This window comes from Dysidea avara, chromosome 4 (genome assembly GCF_963678975.1).
Source record: "Dysidea avara chromosome 4, odDysAvar1.4, whole genome shotgun sequence".
NCBI lineage: Eukaryota > Metazoa > Porifera > Demospongiae > Dictyoceratida > Dysideidae > Dysidea > Dysidea avara.
In genome coordinates, this window is record NC_089275.1 from 38,053,988 (window position 1) to 38,074,627 (window position 20,640).

Genomic DNA, 20,640 nt, shown 5'->3' on the forward strand with positions numbered 1-20,640 from the left:
CCATTATATTTTCAATAACATACTGATATATACCTGCTGCATTTTTGTGGGCCCTCTGAGCTTACAAGCCAGTAGTGAGTCACCACCAGCCATAATTCCATCAGCTATGACGCATGGTGACTCCAATACATTATTTAGCTACAGTTCTTGTTATTAATAACACTGCCACTAGTATAATTCGATTGCTTTGCTTGGTCAATTGAGTTGGCTTGATCCATTGTAATTGGATTCAGACCACCATCATTTAGTCGGCTACATAATATTATATAGATCATGAAAACAGAACAAGGTGGAATACCAGCAACTGTTAGCAGAACTGAATCACTAGAAGATTTGTAACTTAAACTCTTGATTGGTGGTTTGGAAGTCTTTGTAGATAGTGGTTTGGGCTATTTTCACGTATTGTTTCGGTGTAAATAACTTAATAATTACATTTTATCCACTAGGATCAAAGACAACGTTATGGCAAGTTTTTGATGAAATTTCACAGCAGTGTATTATGGTGAATATATTTGTGGCTCAGGATTGCCGTGAGTGGTTCCCCTCCCCAGAGTGACTTTCTTTGTAATTAATCTAAGTACATACTCACATGCTTTAGTACTACTCAACACTTTCTTGCCATACCCATGCACAAAGGTGTTAATCACCAACTCTGTATTAGTAGTCACATGTGACCGAGGACTCATTCATGTAATTAGTTTTATTGTCTCATTCTATCAATAATAATGATAGTTCATTATATCAATAATAGTTTTTCATTATAATAATTGTCAATAATGATAGTTTTTCATTATATCAATAATGTTAGTTCTTCATTATATCAATAATGGTAGTGCTTAATCAATTGAAAAATTAGTGACTTTAAAAAACTCCTGCAAACATAGTTACATTTTACACACCAGTATTGAAATCATTCTAGAGCTACTACAGTATGCTAGCATACTATGTGCATTTATGTACTATGTATATGTATGTAATTATGTACAACATTTACATTTTAATAACGTTCAACTGTGCAAATGAAAATTATATGCGTATTCAGGTTCTTGCAGACTTTTGTAGCTACATAATAGTGCAATTCAATGCCATTGCATTTGGATCTCCTGTCAAATTCAACAATGCATCAGGGGACATACTAAATGGACTATTGCTTGGTTGAAATGGAGCTATTAGTTTAGAAAATAAGGTTGGGTCACCACTCTCCATGATTTCAGGAACAAAATTTTGACACAGTTCTACTGAATCTTGAAGAATGGGCATCACTGCTTTACTATAGCGATCAGTGAAGGTCTGTAATACTGCCTGAGCTTCTTGTGCAGTAGCATCATTTGAAAGCATCACTGCAAGCAATTCTGATCTCATGGTAATATACAGCTTAACTTGGCACGGGATTGCTTTCAAAATGTTAAATGAGTAGTTCAGTTGAAACCTAGTAGTAATAAGCACTTCCTTTGATTTGCTTATTATGCCAATTAGTCCCTTCAGAAATTTTAGGTAGTAATCCAGCATTTGGTTTATGTAGGCAATGGCTTGATCAGTATTTCCATTATTCAGAAAAGAAATAGTTTTTCGGTACTTTTCCCTCAATGTCATGAATGTTTCATTTTTAATTTGTGGAAGCATTTTTGATACACCTGGGATATCTTGAAATCCACTTTTGACAATAGCTTGAATCATAATTGGAATTATTTTAATATATAATGGTATGTTCACCAAATCCATCATGTTATACAAATACAGATTGTACTTGTTAGCATCCACTCGGTGGTCAATTGACATTAAGCTGTTCATCATATATTTCTGTGTAAAGTTTGCGTCAGTGACAAAATCTTGTATTACCTCACTAACATCTTTGTTTTGCAAAGTGCTATCAAAAAGGTACTGCATGATTGTGAAATGAATTTCAATACCATGAGTGTCATCATTGTTGGAAAAACAGGGTAGTGGAGTGTAAGAAATCAACCCCATGGACTGTAGTATTTGGCAACAATCATTGATTTCATCCAAACCTATTTCCCAAATAAGAAATAGCAGTGATTTTGGCATAACATTGTCAAATGTAATGGTCGTTATTACCCTACTCAATCTGGCTAGATTATCTTTGCTAAGATTAGCAATATTTGCTTGTAGGCAGGCATTAACAGCATCATCTGTTCTTGGACTGTGTGGGTCAAATACAGTCAAGCCATTGTTACTTAACTTTTTAAAGGCTTGTTTTATAATGGAAGCAGATGATCTGTTTGGCATGGCTTTATACTGCTGACATAGCAGTCCTCTCACAAGATTTAGTAAAAGTGGAGATTTGTGTACACTCAGAGCAAGTTCATTGAGCTGCTCAATTGATGCAGCATCAAGTGGCTGAAATTCAGGTATTGTCAGTAATTCAACTGCTTCTGGTTGATCCATGCCCTGCACAGGAATTACATAAGAACATGGAATAGAAGCTGAAATATCACTTCGGCGAGTGGTAAGAATGATTTTGCAGCCACTAAAAGTTTTGACATACATACTAACATCTTCTGTTTCCCACACATCATCAATGATAACCAACAGTTTCTCACTGTGGTTCTTGCAAAGGATGTTCAATTCTTCTGATAAGGTAGCTACTGACTCTTCCTCAGTAACCTCCCTTCCTTCATTAGCAATGGGTTGACTCCACGGCACTCTGGTCAGGTTAAGGTAAAGTTGTGACAATAGATTAAAGGGCTTCACTGGTACTGGTCCAATTTTAATCCAAAGGAAGCCAGAAAGGAATTGCTTTTGAACACAAGGTTGATGGCATAGTAGTTTAGCCAGTGTAGACTTCCCGATTCCTCCCATTCCTGTAAGAGCCACAGTTACTTGGGCAGCAGTGTCAACTTCATTGTGCAATAATGTGTCCAGCACTGCTTGTAAAATGCTCTGTCGTTTAATACAGTGTGATGGGAGAGGTGGAGCAGGTTGGAAAACAATCTCTAAAGTGACAAAGACAAAAATTACACATAAATGAGTATACTAAAGTACAGGGAAAGTCTCACCCGAAGGTGTGCTATTTATAACTGCTAATATAGCATCTAATAACTTCTCCCAGGTAGTACTGGTTTCCTTCTCAAGCCATTTATTCATCATGTTGGTACAACAAGAATGACTTGTCTTCTGATGTGTTGCATTCTCTACTTCAATACTATCCAGAACTGCACTATCTATTCCAAGTTGCCTGCCAATCTGTTTCCAATATCTAGCATACGTTTTCACAACCAATCTTTGAATGTACATTTTCTCTGGTTTCTTTCCTACAAAGGAACAAAGTCTCATTCATGGACAACGCTGTTTACTCTTGCAGTACAATAAATTAGTACACAGATTATACCACATACTGTCTAACCTCTAACTTCCCCACAAGATGCAATATCATCCAAAGTCACCCATTCCTTGTTCACCATTTTCTGTGCAATACTCATTGTAGCAGCACCTCCTGCAATAACACACTGCAAGCATAAAATTGTGTCTAAGAAATACATACCAATGGCATGCCAGATGAGCTATGAAAACTATTAATAAAATGCCTATTATGCCTACAGCTACCATTTAAAGTATGTTCACAATGTACACAAATACATTATTTCACATTCATGCACATAAGGAGCATATTGCACAAGGATTCTACAATTAAGGCAATAACAATGCATGTACGGCTTGACACAGAGATTATTATGCATAAAAGAACTCTTTTCACATAATAAAAATGGCCCTGTGTTTATAAACAAACCTGAACTAAGTTGTCGCTGATGAAATTGCATTAGCTCTATCAGTTCAGCTCGTGATAGTGATGTCACTAGAGAAAGTAGCATCATGCACTTGCTTAAGTACGCCACACACTGTGTATAGGTACACATATTTTTAGTGTATTTACATGGTTAAATACACAATTTATCACTGTAAATAAGGTTAACAGACAAGGGAGCCTTGGGTATAGTTGGTATTGAATCCCAGTTGATAGAACTGGGACCCACATTTGTTAATCAACACTGCTGCACGTGCAAACAGCAATCACATGATCTCTACTCCTGGCTAAAGGGGCACTAATTGGAATTGCTTATAATGAAGTCAGTCTTAAGATTGAAGCTGTTGCAAATAGCCACCCAAAGACTAATCACTGACTTCCACCCTCACTCAACCGATGCAATCATGCATGCTAGCACACTTGGTATAAATACATTGTTTCACATTTGGGCACCCAGGGCATGGCGCAGTCAGGCTGCTTGATGTGACTGAGTATCAACTATAGCAATATATATACAGCAGCTAACTTCCTCACTAGAGCAGATGCAGGTGCTTTTAGCAGCCAGCATCTTGCAGTGTCCTGGGCTGTCCCATTTATCCCCAAACTATACATAGCTCTAATGCATGCCATATAGCTAGGCAAGCAGACATAGGATGTTAAACCACATCTTATAGTCACTGTATTTAAATATATAGTGGTCGTACTACATCCTTAAACATAGAACATAAATGCTGTCCTTGATTAAACACCATGGTTATAAATTTGTATAGGAGTATTGTTTTAAGGGATGAGCTGCTTTCCCTTGGATTGGATAGTGAAGTAGACTATTGTGCAGTGTTATTCAGCAGGGGGCAAGGATTTTGACCAACTACTGACCCTACCACTATCAGCTGATGGTGGTAGATAGACCGATCAGTAACATATACATTACGTTGAAAACTTATTGTTGACAAGTATATTGGAGGTGAGTGATTACTTCTAACAACCATCTGTATTAAATAGTAACGGACTTAAATGCTACAGTATTACCATCATTATTACTGTATTATACCTTTACAGTGGCTACGGACAGCAACCAATGCTGCAGCCTTTGGATTACCTAACCTAACAAACCAGAACTGGAGACTTAAAGAAGATTACTTAACCTAGCTAACAATAAGGAAAACAGAAAAAGGATAAAGAAAGGAAACAAATCCCTCCTACCCCAGGATTCAAACTGCAGGCCACCCAATGTCTAGTTGAGCACCACACTCAGTCTCCTCCAGGAGGGACGGATTTTCTTCCTTTGAACCTAAGTATGAACACCACCCTAAAATAGTGGTGCCCTTGAATAGTATAGCTACATTAAATTTCAGCACTACGTTAATAGTAGCAATGGCACTTGACTAAGTTAATTAAATTGTTACATACCATGATCAATGAGTTCCTCTGGAATGGTGTGAGCACCACTAGACTTGTAAAATTCTGAAATAAAGCAAACATATGTACATAAGTTATATATACATTCACAGTGATGGATAACATTCCACCATTCCAGTAGTCAATTCCATTGCTTACACACTCCCTCAACAAATTAATGAAAAATGGGACAAATACATGTAGATAGTCTCAAAAGTGAACACTGTTACAATGGACTTCATCCAAAATACCAAATGGAATGATCTCAAAGTATAGTATATCATAATTCACTTTATTTTCATGCTAAAATTTTTGTGATAAAAAGTTTCGAGTAAAAACATTTTTGTATGATTTATGTGAATGACTGCTCTATTGGAGTAGTTCAGTCTTATGTAAAAAAATTTCATGTAAGACGTTTTCATACATGTTTTTGCATACGAAGTATTATTTTACAAAAGCTAATTACAGTAGGTAAGACATGCAGTGCTAGGATTCTTCAGTGGATAAACAAACCCAAGGGAATGATGTAATAATCAGCAAAGCAGACCCGAGGTGATTATTATATCATTTCTGAGGCACTGAAGAATCCTAGCAATTCATGGTTAAGTAAAATTTGAGGAAAACGGGATTGGGAGATGAGGATATCATGCAATATACAGGTTGGATTGTTTGGACCTTTCACTAAATGATTGAAACACTCTATAGTATTTACAAGTTGAGCTGAATCCTGAAAAACAGCTAAAAATTAAAAGTGGATTTTTTTTCTCAGCAGAGTTATCATTTCAGCCAACCAGATGATTAGTGGTAACAGCAAAGGTGTCAACAACAGACAAGTATGGTTTGGCTCCATTACAAGTTCGGGAAACGGTTGTAATGGACACTGTACTTATATGGCTTCCCATAGGAAATGTATTGTGAAAATTTTGATTGGCTGTAGATGTTATGCCAGACATTTGAACAAAAAGGATTTTCAAATATTTTCAGGGGATCAAGCAGTACTACAAATGAGCCAAATTTCAAGATGGTGCGTAATTGCATCCATGAGTTATTAAATGTTTTTGAGGATTCAACTCAAAGCGAATATACTATAATAGAGTTGTCAGCTGCATTAAAATACTCTAATAGAGCAGTCAAAATGGTTTGTTAACAATCCCATTAGGGACCCATATTGATGGCCTGTGAATTGATGGACTACAGCTATCATAGATAGCTAGCTCTAAGTCATCATCAATATTGAAAGTTAGTCACTCCATTGAAACCATAAACATTTTGAAATATTCAACTATTAAACACTGAAGAAAAGTGAGATTCACAAAGTACTCTAGTTAACTGGCAGTGCCTATTATATGCTTTGAATACTGCTTCCAGATAAGAAGTCATATGATATGATGGGAGTATGTATGCATGCGCAGTCCTGGTATGCTTGTCAAGTTAAAGTGGCTCCAAGAGGAGTTCCCATGCATGGCTGCTAATATTGTCCTCAGTCTCCTCATTGGAGCCATGCACCTATACAGATACTCCAGCTACCACATACCCATCATGTGACGTTTTCTGACGTTGCAAGTACAACTTTCCGCATCTATATGCAGGCACTCTCAGTTAATTGGAATCCTTCCTACGTATTTACGCTAAAATGGTTTAAATTTTATGGTTTCAAGGGAGTAGCTAACTGTAAATGTTGATGACTTAGCTAGTCTATATACCCACTCTATGACAGCTATAACCCATCAATTCACAGGACATCAATGTGGATCCCTGGTGGGATAGTTAACAAAACATTCTTGATTGCTCTATTAGAGTATTTCAATCATTTTAGCAAAAGGATCCGCACAATGCTGCAAAGAAACATCGTGCTGTAAAATCCAACCTATCCATGCATGATGACCTTTATCAGGCATTTTCCGTGAGTCAATCCCGTTCTTGCTTTCTGTTCCCATCCCGTTCCCAATTCCTGCAAATTCTACTTACATGCAATGAGTGTCTTAGTTATTTAGACAATGGCCCTTGTAATCCACAAACCACAAAGTATGCAATATGCCTGTCAAAGTTTGTGGCTAGGTGTCTTACTTGTACAGGTATCTTACCAGAATAAAAATCCTGCATACTTTGCAAATATCACAGCATTCTCCTAATGCCATTGTCTAAGTTAAGTTAGACTATCTAAGTTAAGTTAAACACCACATACCAGCATCTTAGAGGCATAAATGCTTCAAAGGAGCTGTTAGAATGAAGCAACATACAAACCAAAGCGTAGCCAAGGTTTCTATTGCATGATTCTAACACCTCCTACAAAGCATTTATGCCTTGAAGATGATGGTATGTGGTGTCTATCTGTCTTAGAAAATAGTTGGCCAGCAGTGAAAAGGACATTGTAGCTATGCCTCGCGACATTGCTAGTGAATAGTATATGAAATGCTACATGGGAAACTCCACTTGAGTGTTCAGCCACTTAGATGACACTTTTACTAGTGATATACACTGCTATCAATAAGTATCGCATCAGTTTGAGGAAGATGTGTCAAAAATAGTGACAGTACCTTGGAAGTTGGACCAGATGCTCGACTATATAGACAAGTATCCCCGCAACTACTACCCAAGGCAAGTCAAAAGTGGCTACCATGCACGAGCGAGAATCAATAGATTGGCTTTACCATGCCTCAAATAAAAGAAGCGAAAGTGGAGTCTTATAGCTAGCAACATTACTGTAATTGCATTTGTCGTGTCGTGGCAAAGCAGCCTATTTTCTAGGAAAGTAAGACACCAACCAATACCTGCCTTGGCACTCCAGTTAACTCACCATTATAGGTGGTGAAGAACATGCACTATAGCTAATACGTTAGTTGTGCTTTTGTTTTGTTGACAATATTTCAGTGGTTAACAGTAAATTCTTGTGTGTATAGTGATAAATAATTAACTAGCGTGGTTAACCACCGAGTCTCATAGTAATTCGTACTAAATACTTGTGTTTGAGTTTCTTCGTGAACAAGAAACTTCTATTTTAATTGAGCCTCAAAGCATTGTGGCTTCGATCAAGGCTAACATACCATTTTCTAATATCATATATGCAGCTCAAACACTACTTACCTATCATATGATTCCCCAACTCATCATATTGTTCTTGTTTGATGATAACTTCAACAAAGTCAATAAACTTAGCAGCTCCATTAGCTGATATAATAGTTCTGGCTCCCTTCAATATTACTCTTATTTGGGTATCCTGTTCAGAGTTATGTTCACCAGCATTACCAGGGAAGAAATTTATTTCAACAAGTTTTTCACTTATTACACTAGCATCCATCATCATCATAAGATCATGGTGTTCTTCAAATGATGCCATTGCTGCTTTCTTGTCTTCCTCAGTATAAACTATGGATAGTGTAGATGAAAAGTGTAACTATATTATATGTTATTATGTACATAAATATACAAAGTAACAAATTTACTATACAATCAAAGCATACAGAACTACTAACCATAAAATCCTCGAGCATTGATTGACTTTTTAGTACTCAAGACTTGTTGGAGTTCAGGGTTTACTATGGAAACAAAAAGGTGCCAATGTTTTATAATAATTATGTAATAGCATAAGTATTTTAATATACAGTACTCTTGTAAGGTCATTGTATAATGAAACATCTAGGGCCACCAAATACTTTGTCCTCAATAATCAGATAGCTTTAATAATGAGGTCATGAAGTACAACTTAGCAACTATTTCATGGAATCCGTAAGAGGTGGCCACTATAAAAAGGCGATCCTGTAAAGATATGCATGGTCATGAAAAGTAAGGTTTTATTTTACCATTTAACTAACATAATTTTGACTGTTTTATAGATGTAAACAATGAACATGCTATACTGTTGCACAGTTGCTATGTACAGTCATTGAAAGTGATTCTATAATTTTCAGTGACATGCTATTTCAAATTTTCTTCTGAATCAGCAGGACTGCTCACTTCAACAGCAGTTCACTTCACTGTACAGTGTTCATATTTGGCAGCAAAATACTGTGTGATATCCAATTTGACATATATCAGCATAGCAGCCTGACAGGATAGGAGACACTAGCACAAGAGTAAGATACTCTAATAGAGAAAATCGGTTGCTCTAAATAATATATATATAGACTTTACAACAGAATTAAGTAGCCTGAAGGCCCTGAGTTGTGGCACCCAGGTGAAGCAAGGGTGCTACTACAGGAACCCTACAAATATTAAAGCATTCTCCAAATACCATTGTCTAAGAAAGAGTATGGCTTTGCATGCTGAGTAAACCTTAAGAAATGCACAAGGGGCAGATCCAGAGTTTGGCAATGGGGTGCATCATGATCAGGGTACTATGGGGTGCATCATGATCAGGGTAGTATGGGGTGCATCATGATCAGGGTAGTATGGGGTGCATCATGATCAGGGTAGTATGGGGTGCATCATGATCAGGGTAGTATGGGGTGCATCATGATCAGGGTAGTATGGGGTGCATCATGATCAGGGTAGTATGGGATGCATCATGATCAGGGTACTATGGGATGCATCATGATCAGGGTACTACGTAGTCATAGTATAAAGTATTTTATGCTTCAGACTAATCTTTTTAATTTTATGCGCAAAAATAGAAATGAATTATATTTTCTATGCGGTGTGCATTGATCAAGTGCTACGTGTACATGTAGGGAATGGTGACCACCATGAGTTCAGTTATGAGTCAAAAGTAAACTGTCATACAAAATGACACACAAAGAACCAAGTGCATTTAATATGCAAAAAATGATAAAAGCGTTCTCAATGAAATTTTCATACTCAGTAATAACTGTGGTGGATTCTTAATGGTGTTGCATACAGTGACTGTTCTATTAGAGTATTTGACTGAATGCTGTTCGAGTATCTTGATCATTTGTATGAAATTTGTTGGCATTTTTGGTGCCCATGCTGCCTGTGCCCCTTTTCAGATCTGCTTGAAATCCATTTTGGTCCTCTTACCAAAAAATCTTCCTGTGCATAATGGAAACAAAACATTTATCAAGCACCATATTGAACAGTAGCTAGTACACTTCATGGAACTTTACTGAAGCACAACTAGTGAGGAATTGTAAAAGCAATCTATAAACACACGGCATACACATACATACAATACAAAGATCCAGTTAATAAAATATCTGTACATGAAACTTGTAGCAAAAGGCCAACCTTGTACTACTTTCATCATATCACTAGAAACTGCAGATAACATGGACTCTGATCCTATCTGCTTCATCATCTCTGACATTATCATTGACCGCACTTGACTTTCATCAGCTGTTATCACAGAGACAAATAGAGTAAGAAATAAAATACTGTACACAGAATTTGTTGCACACAATGTCACATGCACCTCTTTCCCTGGTATAGAATTTAGTGCAAAAAGTTGGTATTCACTATATACATATGTACAAAACATCAACAACTGGTCAACAAGTTCTAACAATTCTAATCTGATGAATTTGTTCTATATTTAAGGCATATTTAAAAGGTAATGGATATTCAATCATGATCAGTCACAAGAATAAAAAAATAAAACTTAGACAACAAGAGTGCTAAATGAATGAAAAAAACCCAACAGACAACCGTGGGATCTCCAAGAGTGACCAGGAACCATACCACTACATGCTATGCCACTTTTAGCTACCTAATTTTTACCATGTGAATGAAGAAACCTACATAAAAATAGAATGCAGCATCGGTGGCCTTAAAAATGTCCATAGAGTCTACAGCTTTTACTATTTTTCAATACCACCCTGCACTAATGTGTAGTTTAAGGCTATGCTTTAAACATGGTCTATAATCAAAAAAAAATTATTGCCTATCAGTGTTATTTACCACTGATAGGCAATAATTTATTTATTTATTATAGACCATGATTAAAGCATAGCCTTAAACTACACATTAGTGCTGGGCAGTATTGAAAAATAGCAAACGGTGTACCTTCCATAAAAAGTATCACAGTATTACTAAATATCACGGTATTAATGTAAAAGCCATTAGTATTAAAGTAACTGCCATTTACCTCAACAAAAGCACCAAATACCCATGGTACCTCAGCAAACCTCAGGTACAAATTGCCACAAACAGACTTGTTTACATAGTTTGGTTAGCTGACTACATCCGCACCTGCCTACAAACATTGTCACATGTCTGGTTGCCTTCTAAATATGGGATGAAACAAGCCTACAGGGAGGCCATAGTGCCCAGACGGCATAGCGGTATTAAAAAAAAACAAAAAAAAAACAGGTGGTATCAAAACCGGTATGACTTAAATACCATAGATTACTAACAATACCGGTATATCGCCCAGCTCTACTACGCATTATTATTTTGAAAGTTTTGTAATGTTCACTTGCTTTATTAAAGCACACATTAAATTTCAGATTGGCCATGTAGTAAAGCATATTTTACCTCCTGACATATCTGGCAGATTCCCCATAACACTAGACACCAAAGTTTCCATGGCCTGACTTGACTGGCTGTCAACTACAGTATAAGATGGAGTAGTATACATAAAAACTTGAAATTGTACATACATACATGTACGTTTAAGGCTATTGATATTCAAGTCATACAGTACTCTACTGTAAGAAAGCTGGTACATACGTAAATCTGATAAATATTCACAGTGTTAATTTTTTGTCACAGCTACATGGAAAACTACTTATGGGAATAACTTGGTTTGAAATTAACAGCTACGTACATACATAGTTACAAGGCAAAAATGAAACAAGAATAAAATTGCGGGACCAAGAAACTGTACTCTAACAGAACAGTCACCATTCACCAGAGAAAAAAGTGCACTAAAAATGTCAAAAAATGCCATCCAAGGTTTGAACCAGGTACCTTTACACCTAAGACCTTTGCTGAATTTAACCTTGTAAGAGTTCTAGTTTATTTTCAGTAGTGGTGGCACACCCACTACTGAAAATTAAAAATTTAACTACCATCATCTCTTGTTTCACTGCTTTTTATTGCTGGAACCCTACTTCATTTATGCTATGTTAACTTTTTTGTTACAACATAGCTATAAAACACATTGCTGTTGTGACTGCTGTATTAGAGTATCTCAATCTTGCTACTTAGCTATGCAGTACATTAAGCTGGTTGGTGTGGTACAATACTTTGTTTTCTAGAGGTAGATCGTTTAGGGGCATGGCCTCAGCAAGAGGCATCATGGAGTGTTTTGATAGAGTAAGGGGCATGGCTCATTGCAGTCATTTTTTATATTAGGTGCTACCCAATACTACCAGGGATACTACAGTCTGCTTACTTAAGCACCTCAAATAGTTTTGTTGCATCTAAATATGCTCCTTCAAGATAAGTGTCGATACAGAAAATTATCACTTTCCTAGCATGAAGAAAGAGATGACCATTTAATTGAAGATAAATCTGCAGAAGTAGGCATTTGTCAGAATCACAAAAGGCACATTCCACCAGTGAGTTTGTTGTTGTGGCGTAAAATGGTGGCCGTGCGCTGCGTGTTTGGCCTCTAGCCTTGCAACTATGAGGTAGGCAGTGATGCAGGCAGACCATTTGACGATTTTTTTTAAATTCTATATCCGGATGCTTGTAAAATGTTTTCTTGTTTTTACTGTAGTATTTGATATCGAAATGAGTAAGACTATTCCATAAAGGTAGTTTTTGTCAAGTGTGATATTTATATGATGGTTTTCAGACATGCACTGCACTTCACCTCAGTACTACTGTACCGTTTGATAGAACAAATTTTATAAATTCATAGATCTACCAATGGAAATACACTGTATTGATTATATTTATTTCCAAAAAGTGAAATTCATAGATCTACCAATGGAAATTCACTGTATTGATTATATTTATTTCCAAAGAGTGAAATTCATAGATCTACCAATGGAAATACATTGTATTGATTATATTAATCTCCAAAGAGTGATTTTGTACTCATTGTTTATGCAGGCCTGGGTGATTAATGTGCACCAGGCACAAAATGATAATAGCTAAAGTGGTGGTGAGAGCAATTATATACTTGACTCCCACGTCGGATTCTTTACTTTGGACAATAAGCATTGGTATATAGACTCTGGTACAGCACGCAAGTCCAGCATGTTTTAGAACGATTGATTTTAGCACCCTGGTGTTTAAATAGACCCAGGCATGTATTTTATCTTGGGAAGAAGTACGTGTATTTGAACCTTTAATACAGGTACGTATGATATTATGTACATAGCCGCATGTGCTTGCAATGCGAATGGTTTTAAAACACTTTTGTAATGAATGTGCAATTTGAACCCGTACTAGTACAAGTGTAGTTATGCAAACACTATACACATAATTTTATGACACAATGGAGCAGCTGTGCATAAGATTGCACATATTAAAGAATTATGAAGGCACTTTAATAACATACATGTTCAACTGTTCTTGTAGTCTGGCGCCACCCGCCCCTTTGAAAAAAAATAAGGGTCAGGTGAAATACAGATACCACATCATTTCAAAAGGAATTCAATTAGACAGGTCAACATAACTGCTTGTTACATCAGATAATTGCCCTTCAATTCGAACAAAAGCATTGTGTTGCCAAGGTGATTTATATGTGAACATCATTGGCATACATTAATTGGCTACCACCAAATCTGGGTGGTAGAAATGATTTAGGTATCTGTATTTCACCAGACCCTTACTTTTTGTGAAGGGGCAGGCGGCACCAGACTTTTGTTCTTGACTAATAGACTATGAAGCAGTACGTAATATAGCTGAGTTCCAATATACGTGCACATACCTCTAGTAGTACTTTTAGTGGAATGACTAGCTGGACTTGTTACAGTGGTACTGCTCTGTTGGCTAGAACGTGTGTTAGTGACAACTTGAGGTGGAGGATGTTGACGTCCACTTGATGGGGGAGTGGTTTGTTGATGTACTTCTTGTAGGTTCTGCACTACAGCTAAACAACAACAGCTAGTCTACTTAACTGATTGAATATGACAAAGCCAGGCATCCACATACACATATAACACTTCATAAGTGGAAGGTGGTATGTATGCTACTTCTAAGAGAAAAATCAAGTAAAATAACAAGTGAAGTGAAATTTGGGGTCCACATGAAAACTTAAATCGTTGTCAACAGATGAAGAGACTAGCTAGCTCTCTGAGGCTTGACAAACTTAGTGCCTGTCAGTGCTGAAGGTAACAATAGGTAAGCTTTGTATGTATCAGCGCAGCAATCCATTTAAGGTTAAAAAGAAAGTTTGATGTGTGTGTGGTGTGTGTGTGCGTGTGCGTGTGCGTGTGTGTGTGTGTGTGTGTATCTGCGTGTGCGTGTGTGTGAATCTGGCATCCACACACACACACACGCACGCACGTATGCACACAAGTGAACACACAGTACATGTACACAGTACACACACACAGTACACACACACACACACACACACACACACACACACACACACACACACACACACACACACACACACACACACACACACACACACACACAAACACACACACACACACAGTACAGATAGTGCACACACACACACGTATAACTTAACATACACACATCCATATGTATGTATGAATTCACAAGAACTCTTTGCCATATTGTACTCACCCATCCTGAGGTTTTCTATTATCTGTGTTAGCCGGGGAGCATTTTTCAGCAGTGATAATCTTTCACAAAGATCTAAAGTATCTGCTTTACAATTCACTCGTTCCATAAGACACTCCATTATTATCTGATTAGCAGCAGTAAAGTGAGAACACTCAAATATTGATGAGATGTGAGTATCACACAATTCTCTTTCTAATAGTTGTACAGTCTCATAATAGTTGTCAGGCATGTTCTTGATAATATCATCGTAACATGATCTCAACTCTGACAGATCTGTGGATGATTGTTAACAGCAGTAGTATGTATACAGTAGATGATTATCAACAAAACTGCTGTATGATATATACATGCTCTAGTGAACTGACTATACACATGCACCTGGTTCTCTAAAGGCGGTTGAATAATATGTGAATGAGACAATGACAATAAAGAAGGTATGAGAAAGAAGCAAAGTTACAATCTGTACCACCAAAAATTATAAGTTCTGAATGTTCGTACATAGTCATCAAACAGACTTCATCAGATTTGTATTACCACTACACACACACACACACACACACACACACACATGACTACTGTGAACAGTTGCGTGGCTAACATTAAAATTACACCATGTAACTATCTATTAGTTGTGAATCTCTATTAATATGCATATGCATACCTTTATGGTTAAGTAACTTTCGAGGCATTTTTATACCAGCTGGTCCACATGTAGCACCAATACTAGTAACTAAACAGAGTATCATCATGGGAACACACTGTGGTGAGGTACGTATTAGTACATACCTCGAGGACTAGTCGACACTGAAGTTGTGGAAGTCATCGATGGAGCAATGTCAATAATAGCTGCTGTATGCATGTATAATACACATGTAGTAGTTACAAGTCAATTTCAGATTCATAAACTATCCTTACATAGGTTGTTCAGTTGTATAGGTGTGGATGTAGTTACAGGTACACTACCAGCAGTATCTATTCTGCCAATAGGATCTAGTACCTTTTTCCCTAAAAAATAATGATAGACAATTAAATTCCTTTCCAATTACAAAGAGTATACAAGTGCTTCTGCACAAAAATGAAAATGTAAAAATATTACATCCAGGATACCAACCAATTCAATACATTAAGTGTGTAACTGTACATGGTGCTTACATTCTAATATTACAACAATTGAACAGTGCATGTGTGCATACTAGAGTTGCAACGATACAGTGTTTAGATGTATTGATATATTGCCTCTGAAGTATCACGATACTGCAATATATTGCACGATATAAAATGGAGTCTAAACAATGGTCTATGTTGTTTTAAGGGAAATAAGTGAGTTTTTTTTCTTTGAAAAGCACTACATACAACCACAATGTACAATTATTTGATTGTAAGCCATGTTAACAAGCCACAATATGTCGATATATCACGATACGCGATATATCAATACGGTTTGACTTTGTATCAATACAGCAATATTGTCTTAAAATGATACGATACACGATATATCGATATATTGTTGCATCTCTAGTGCATATGTATTGTACCTTCTTTAAGTTGAGTTGCTTTGTTTTCTAGTGCTTTTTTTCTGCTGATAAAACTCTACACAAAATTATACAGCAGTTAAGTGTAGAACTACTATGTTGTCATGTACACACATACGTACATACTGTATATGGCCAGCTACATTTATCACGTATATAATTTTAGTGTATTTCATAATGTAACCAACAAAAAGTCACAAAAATATTAGGAGTAAGGTTAAATAAAGGTAGGAATATGTACGTACGTAGGCTACAAGACCAACTGTAAAACATCTACAAATAACCAGCTTGCGGTACACCCCGCCCCCGCTACGTGGGAATTACTACTATATGGTAAGTATACACATTATGGTGGTATACTTAGATGCCACTGAGCAATATAGAGCAGTCTAACTCATATAGCCTGCAGAGAAATTAAGAAAATTTCGTGACTAAAAATAAGAATCCTTAACAGACATACGTATGAGAAATTTTCTAGTGAGATTGCAGCTTATGCATGCAGTACACAAAAATACCTTCACTTCTGAGCTGTACTTATCCAGTTCTTGAAGTATTAATGTCAACTTCTTCTCCACTTCATCTGTGTTACGTCTTATTATCATCACCTTGGATCTTAGTTCAGAAATGTTGTGGTTCTCAACCTATAAGATACATATACGTGGCTGCATTCAAAGCCACACAACATTTCTTACTTCAAGCATTACAGCTATGTCACTCTTCAACGACAGATGTTGTGCCACAGTTTGATAGTTCGATGGCACCTAAAACAAAAGAGATACGCATGCAAGTACACAAAAATATTTCGTATTAGTTAAAGCAATGCTGTGAGTGCTATACAAAACAACATAGCAGAAAAAGAGTGGGAGAGAGACAAATATAGCATGAGGAGAATGCTATACTTCATCTTGAGACCACTCTTTGAGTGCTATAATTCATATAACATGAGCAAGGCAATGCTTTAACCAAGACTATATTATACACTCTTGCTTTAACTGATTTAAATGTGGTTGATAATAAACTGCTGTGCATGGCAAATTCTATATTTCACTCCAAAGTTCTTTAATATACGTACATTACATCTGGGAAAGATAGTGGAAATGTGCCAGACAAGCAAATGGACTGTCAAGGAAAATGTTTGCAGGGCAGATTATTATATTGTGCTGTACAAATGGCATAGACGTCTATTCATTATCTCAGTGATGATAAAGAATTGTTGAACAAGGACAATATATAACCAGATTTTGGAAAATCAGCACATTTTACAACTCTTTATGATCAAAATAAGACATTCCAAACTAAACAATAAGTTTTACAGTGATTATTAGAATCACTAGTCTTGAATTACAACAAATTATGTGAAATATTTTAACAGTTATATAAGTGCTTTACCGTACACAAGGAAATTTTAACGTCAAAAAAATTTGACGAATCAGTTTAATTTGTCAAATTTAAATTCGTCAATGTTTATAAGCGCCCTTAAAAGTACAGGTTTTGCCTACAATTTCTTGATTTTCGTCAACATTTTATTCGTCAAATCTGCTGAATTCTGAATTCGTCAAATTTTTCTTACGTCAAAATTTCCTTGCATACAGTAATGGTGACACTGATAGACATTACAACGGATTATCCAAAATCCAGTCACATAATTATAGTTAACACTCAGTGAAAGTTTCTTCGGTAAACATACACCATTCATCTTCCACTTATGTAGCTAATTATTAGCACAATAAATGATATATATCACACCTGTGGTTGAGATCAAAAGCACTGCACTGTGGTATATAACTGATATACCATGGCAAACTGTGGTATATAAGTGATATACCACGTTTTGTGACTACGCTTACCATATATGATGCAACTTCACACATTCCACGAAACCTTATCTAAATGGTAAACAAGTCTCTAATAACAAGCACCTAAATCAACCAAGAATTATTCATCTGAGCAAGGAGAAGGATTTTCAATGAACTCTTGTCTCCTTCACTAACTCTTGTCTCCTTTACTAATCACGAGTAGATGGGTGTGCACCACTAAAGAGTCTAAAACATCTGAGATTTCAAGTCTCTAATGACAAGTGCCTAAATCAACCTAGAATCATTCACCGGAGCAAGGAGGATTTTCAATGAACTATTGTCTCCTTCACTAATCGCGGATAGATGGGCATGGCACCGCTAAAGAGTCTAAAACGTCTGATCCATCAAGAATTTCTAAATCTTCAACAGGTGCTGTTTCACTATAAATTGTTATCTATACGTTTCATGTACTGGGGTGTAGAATATAAGTTATAACACAATTAATTGGGATATGACAAAAATATATGCACTCAGGCCCTCGTGTGTCATATCTCTCGTAACCGTGTTATAACTATAATACAGTAGTGCTAAAATGATTATTCGGATATTCGACTATTCGGTTGGCATGACGTTATCTGATTTGTTAACACACTATTCAAATATTCATTAGCACTGTAGTAAGCTGTAATCAGATGAATAAAGCCAACCTAGAAGTTTGAGATTATGAACAAAGTGACATACCCATACTGAAAAATCACCATTTTAGAAGAGACAGAAATAGCTCTCAGGCTATACCTTACTGCCCAACAAAGATATCAGTGCTTATTTATGCTTAAGGAATAATCAAATAATCTGTCGTTTTGTTCACAACTAACTGAATAGTAAAAATTGTTATTCGTTTCAGCACTAATGTATAGTGAAACTTCTTCAATAAGATCACTTTATTATGTACAGCGGTAACTTATAGCCATAGGACATTTGGACACCACCATACATCAGAAATAAATCAACACAGATGTTAGCTATGTTTAGTCCAATAGATAAACTAAGTCAACTAAAAACAGAACTTGCATGACATTATATTACACCATTCTTAAACAAGTACATTACAGGTCAACATCATGTCCCCTCCAACTAGACTTGCTTATATAAAGTATCTTTAGCAGATTCTTGGCATATTTGAATGTTAATGCAAAATCACAAAAACGAAAATTGGGATCTTTGACAAGGCCTGACTCAGCATATAGCTAATATGCCACTATGACACCTTCCTGTCTTGCAAGATGGAACTTGCTAAACTCCGGGCTCTGGTAGAGGATATAAAGCTGGTAGAAAAAAACATCAAGACTCACAGTAGCGAGTTGCGCGGCCAGTAATTAACTATACATACTGGATAAACAAAAAAGGGAAAATTAATTAGTAATGCAAAGGATGGAACCCGAGCCGAGCATGAATCCAGAATATTCACCACTGCTGTTTGTCTGATCAACAGTGATATCATTCACTGTCTGTATTGCAAATCATGTCTGCTTTACATTACAAGGCCTGTAAGTTTCCTTTAGTAATAGGTAGCTCATTCAGTAGAGCATCCTGTAGAGAGCATCCGCTACAGTACGTACCTGGGGTTAGTATACGTATATCTATGATCTTTCTAATTGTGGCCACACCCAGCAACTTTGAAGCAAAAACATTATTCAGCACTTTATCATTATCACTTTTGTGAGAATAAATTTCGAACACCACTAAATTCTCTACTCTCTGGTTCCTAAGTCGGAATATTGTGATTCATCACTAGTCCGAGGCTACGCCGGCCATTACTGCTGAGACGAGCAATCATGGGAATGTAGTGGCTGCGTAACTGCGACCATTCATTAGAAACATAAGTGTGTATGCTTACACTATCTGTAACATCTGAATCCATTACAGCTACTTTCTGCATAGTCGCCATCGGTCTGGCCATCTGGCGCAGTTGACACTTTTTAGGCGCCTAAATTATATAAGCGCCTACTGAAAAAAAGATTACCGCAGGAGAAATTTTTCGCTGATTTGGGGGTTAACAGCAAAAACATTTTATCTTTGACCTCCATATATCAAGACACACGGTAGTGTGTCGTGCGGCCCAAGAAGCCGGCGCGCCACACCAGTGAGTATATTGACAGGAAGAACGAAAACGTCATTTTCACACCTTTGTATCTCGGTGATCACTTATCTGATTGGGACCAAATTTGCTACACAGTTGCCCGCCAGCCAAGGGAGTCTACATTCCAAATTTGAAGGAAATCGCTCCAGCCATTTCCGAGATACGAGCTGCCAAAGTTTCGTTTTTATTTCTTCGTTTTTTTTTCTTCTTCGTCTTTTCGCACACTTGCAAAAATTGCTGTAACAAGCAAACGCGTGCTCCGATCGCCTTGAAATTTGGCACACAGTAAGGGAGTCCAAAGGCGAATCCTAGCATCAAATTTGGTACAAATCCGATGAATGGTTCAGGAGTTATGACCGATTATTCGCGTAAAACAAGATCGATTTGTTGTCACGCCTACAGGGT

The 20,640-nt window shown here is 36.8% G+C and overlaps 1 protein-coding gene across 2 annotated transcripts; it reads right to left on the reverse strand.

Moving 5' to 3' along the window:
• Positions 1–788: 788 nt before the first annotated feature.
• LOC136252036 (uncharacterized) lies at positions 789–20,079 on the reverse strand. 2 transcript variants are annotated; one of them, XM_066044375.1, is made up of 18 exons: positions 19,993–20,079; positions 16,992–17,060; positions 16,815–16,940; positions 16,303–16,357; positions 15,683–15,772; positions 15,554–15,613; positions 15,429–15,497; positions 14,768–15,040; positions 13,938–14,099; positions 11,588–11,662; positions 10,343–10,450; positions 8,635–8,697; positions 8,246–8,527; positions 5,174–5,227; positions 3,749–3,814; positions 3,365–3,454; positions 3,018–3,272; positions 789–2,954 (listed from the first exon to the last, which is right to left on the reverse strand). In XM_066044375.1, the coding sequence occupies exons 1-18, from the start codon at positions 20,053–20,055 to the stop codon at positions 1,063–1,065; spliced, it is 3,852 nt and encodes a 1,283-aa protein (XP_065900447.1). In that variant the 5' UTR covers positions 20,056–20,079; the 3' UTR covers positions 789–1,062. The 2 variants fall into 2 exon arrangements, with proteins under 2 accessions (XP_065900447.1, XP_065900446.1); XM_066044374.1 differs by having other exon boundaries at positions 15,554–15,616.
• Between the last annotated feature and the right edge of the window lie 561 nt (positions 20,080–20,640).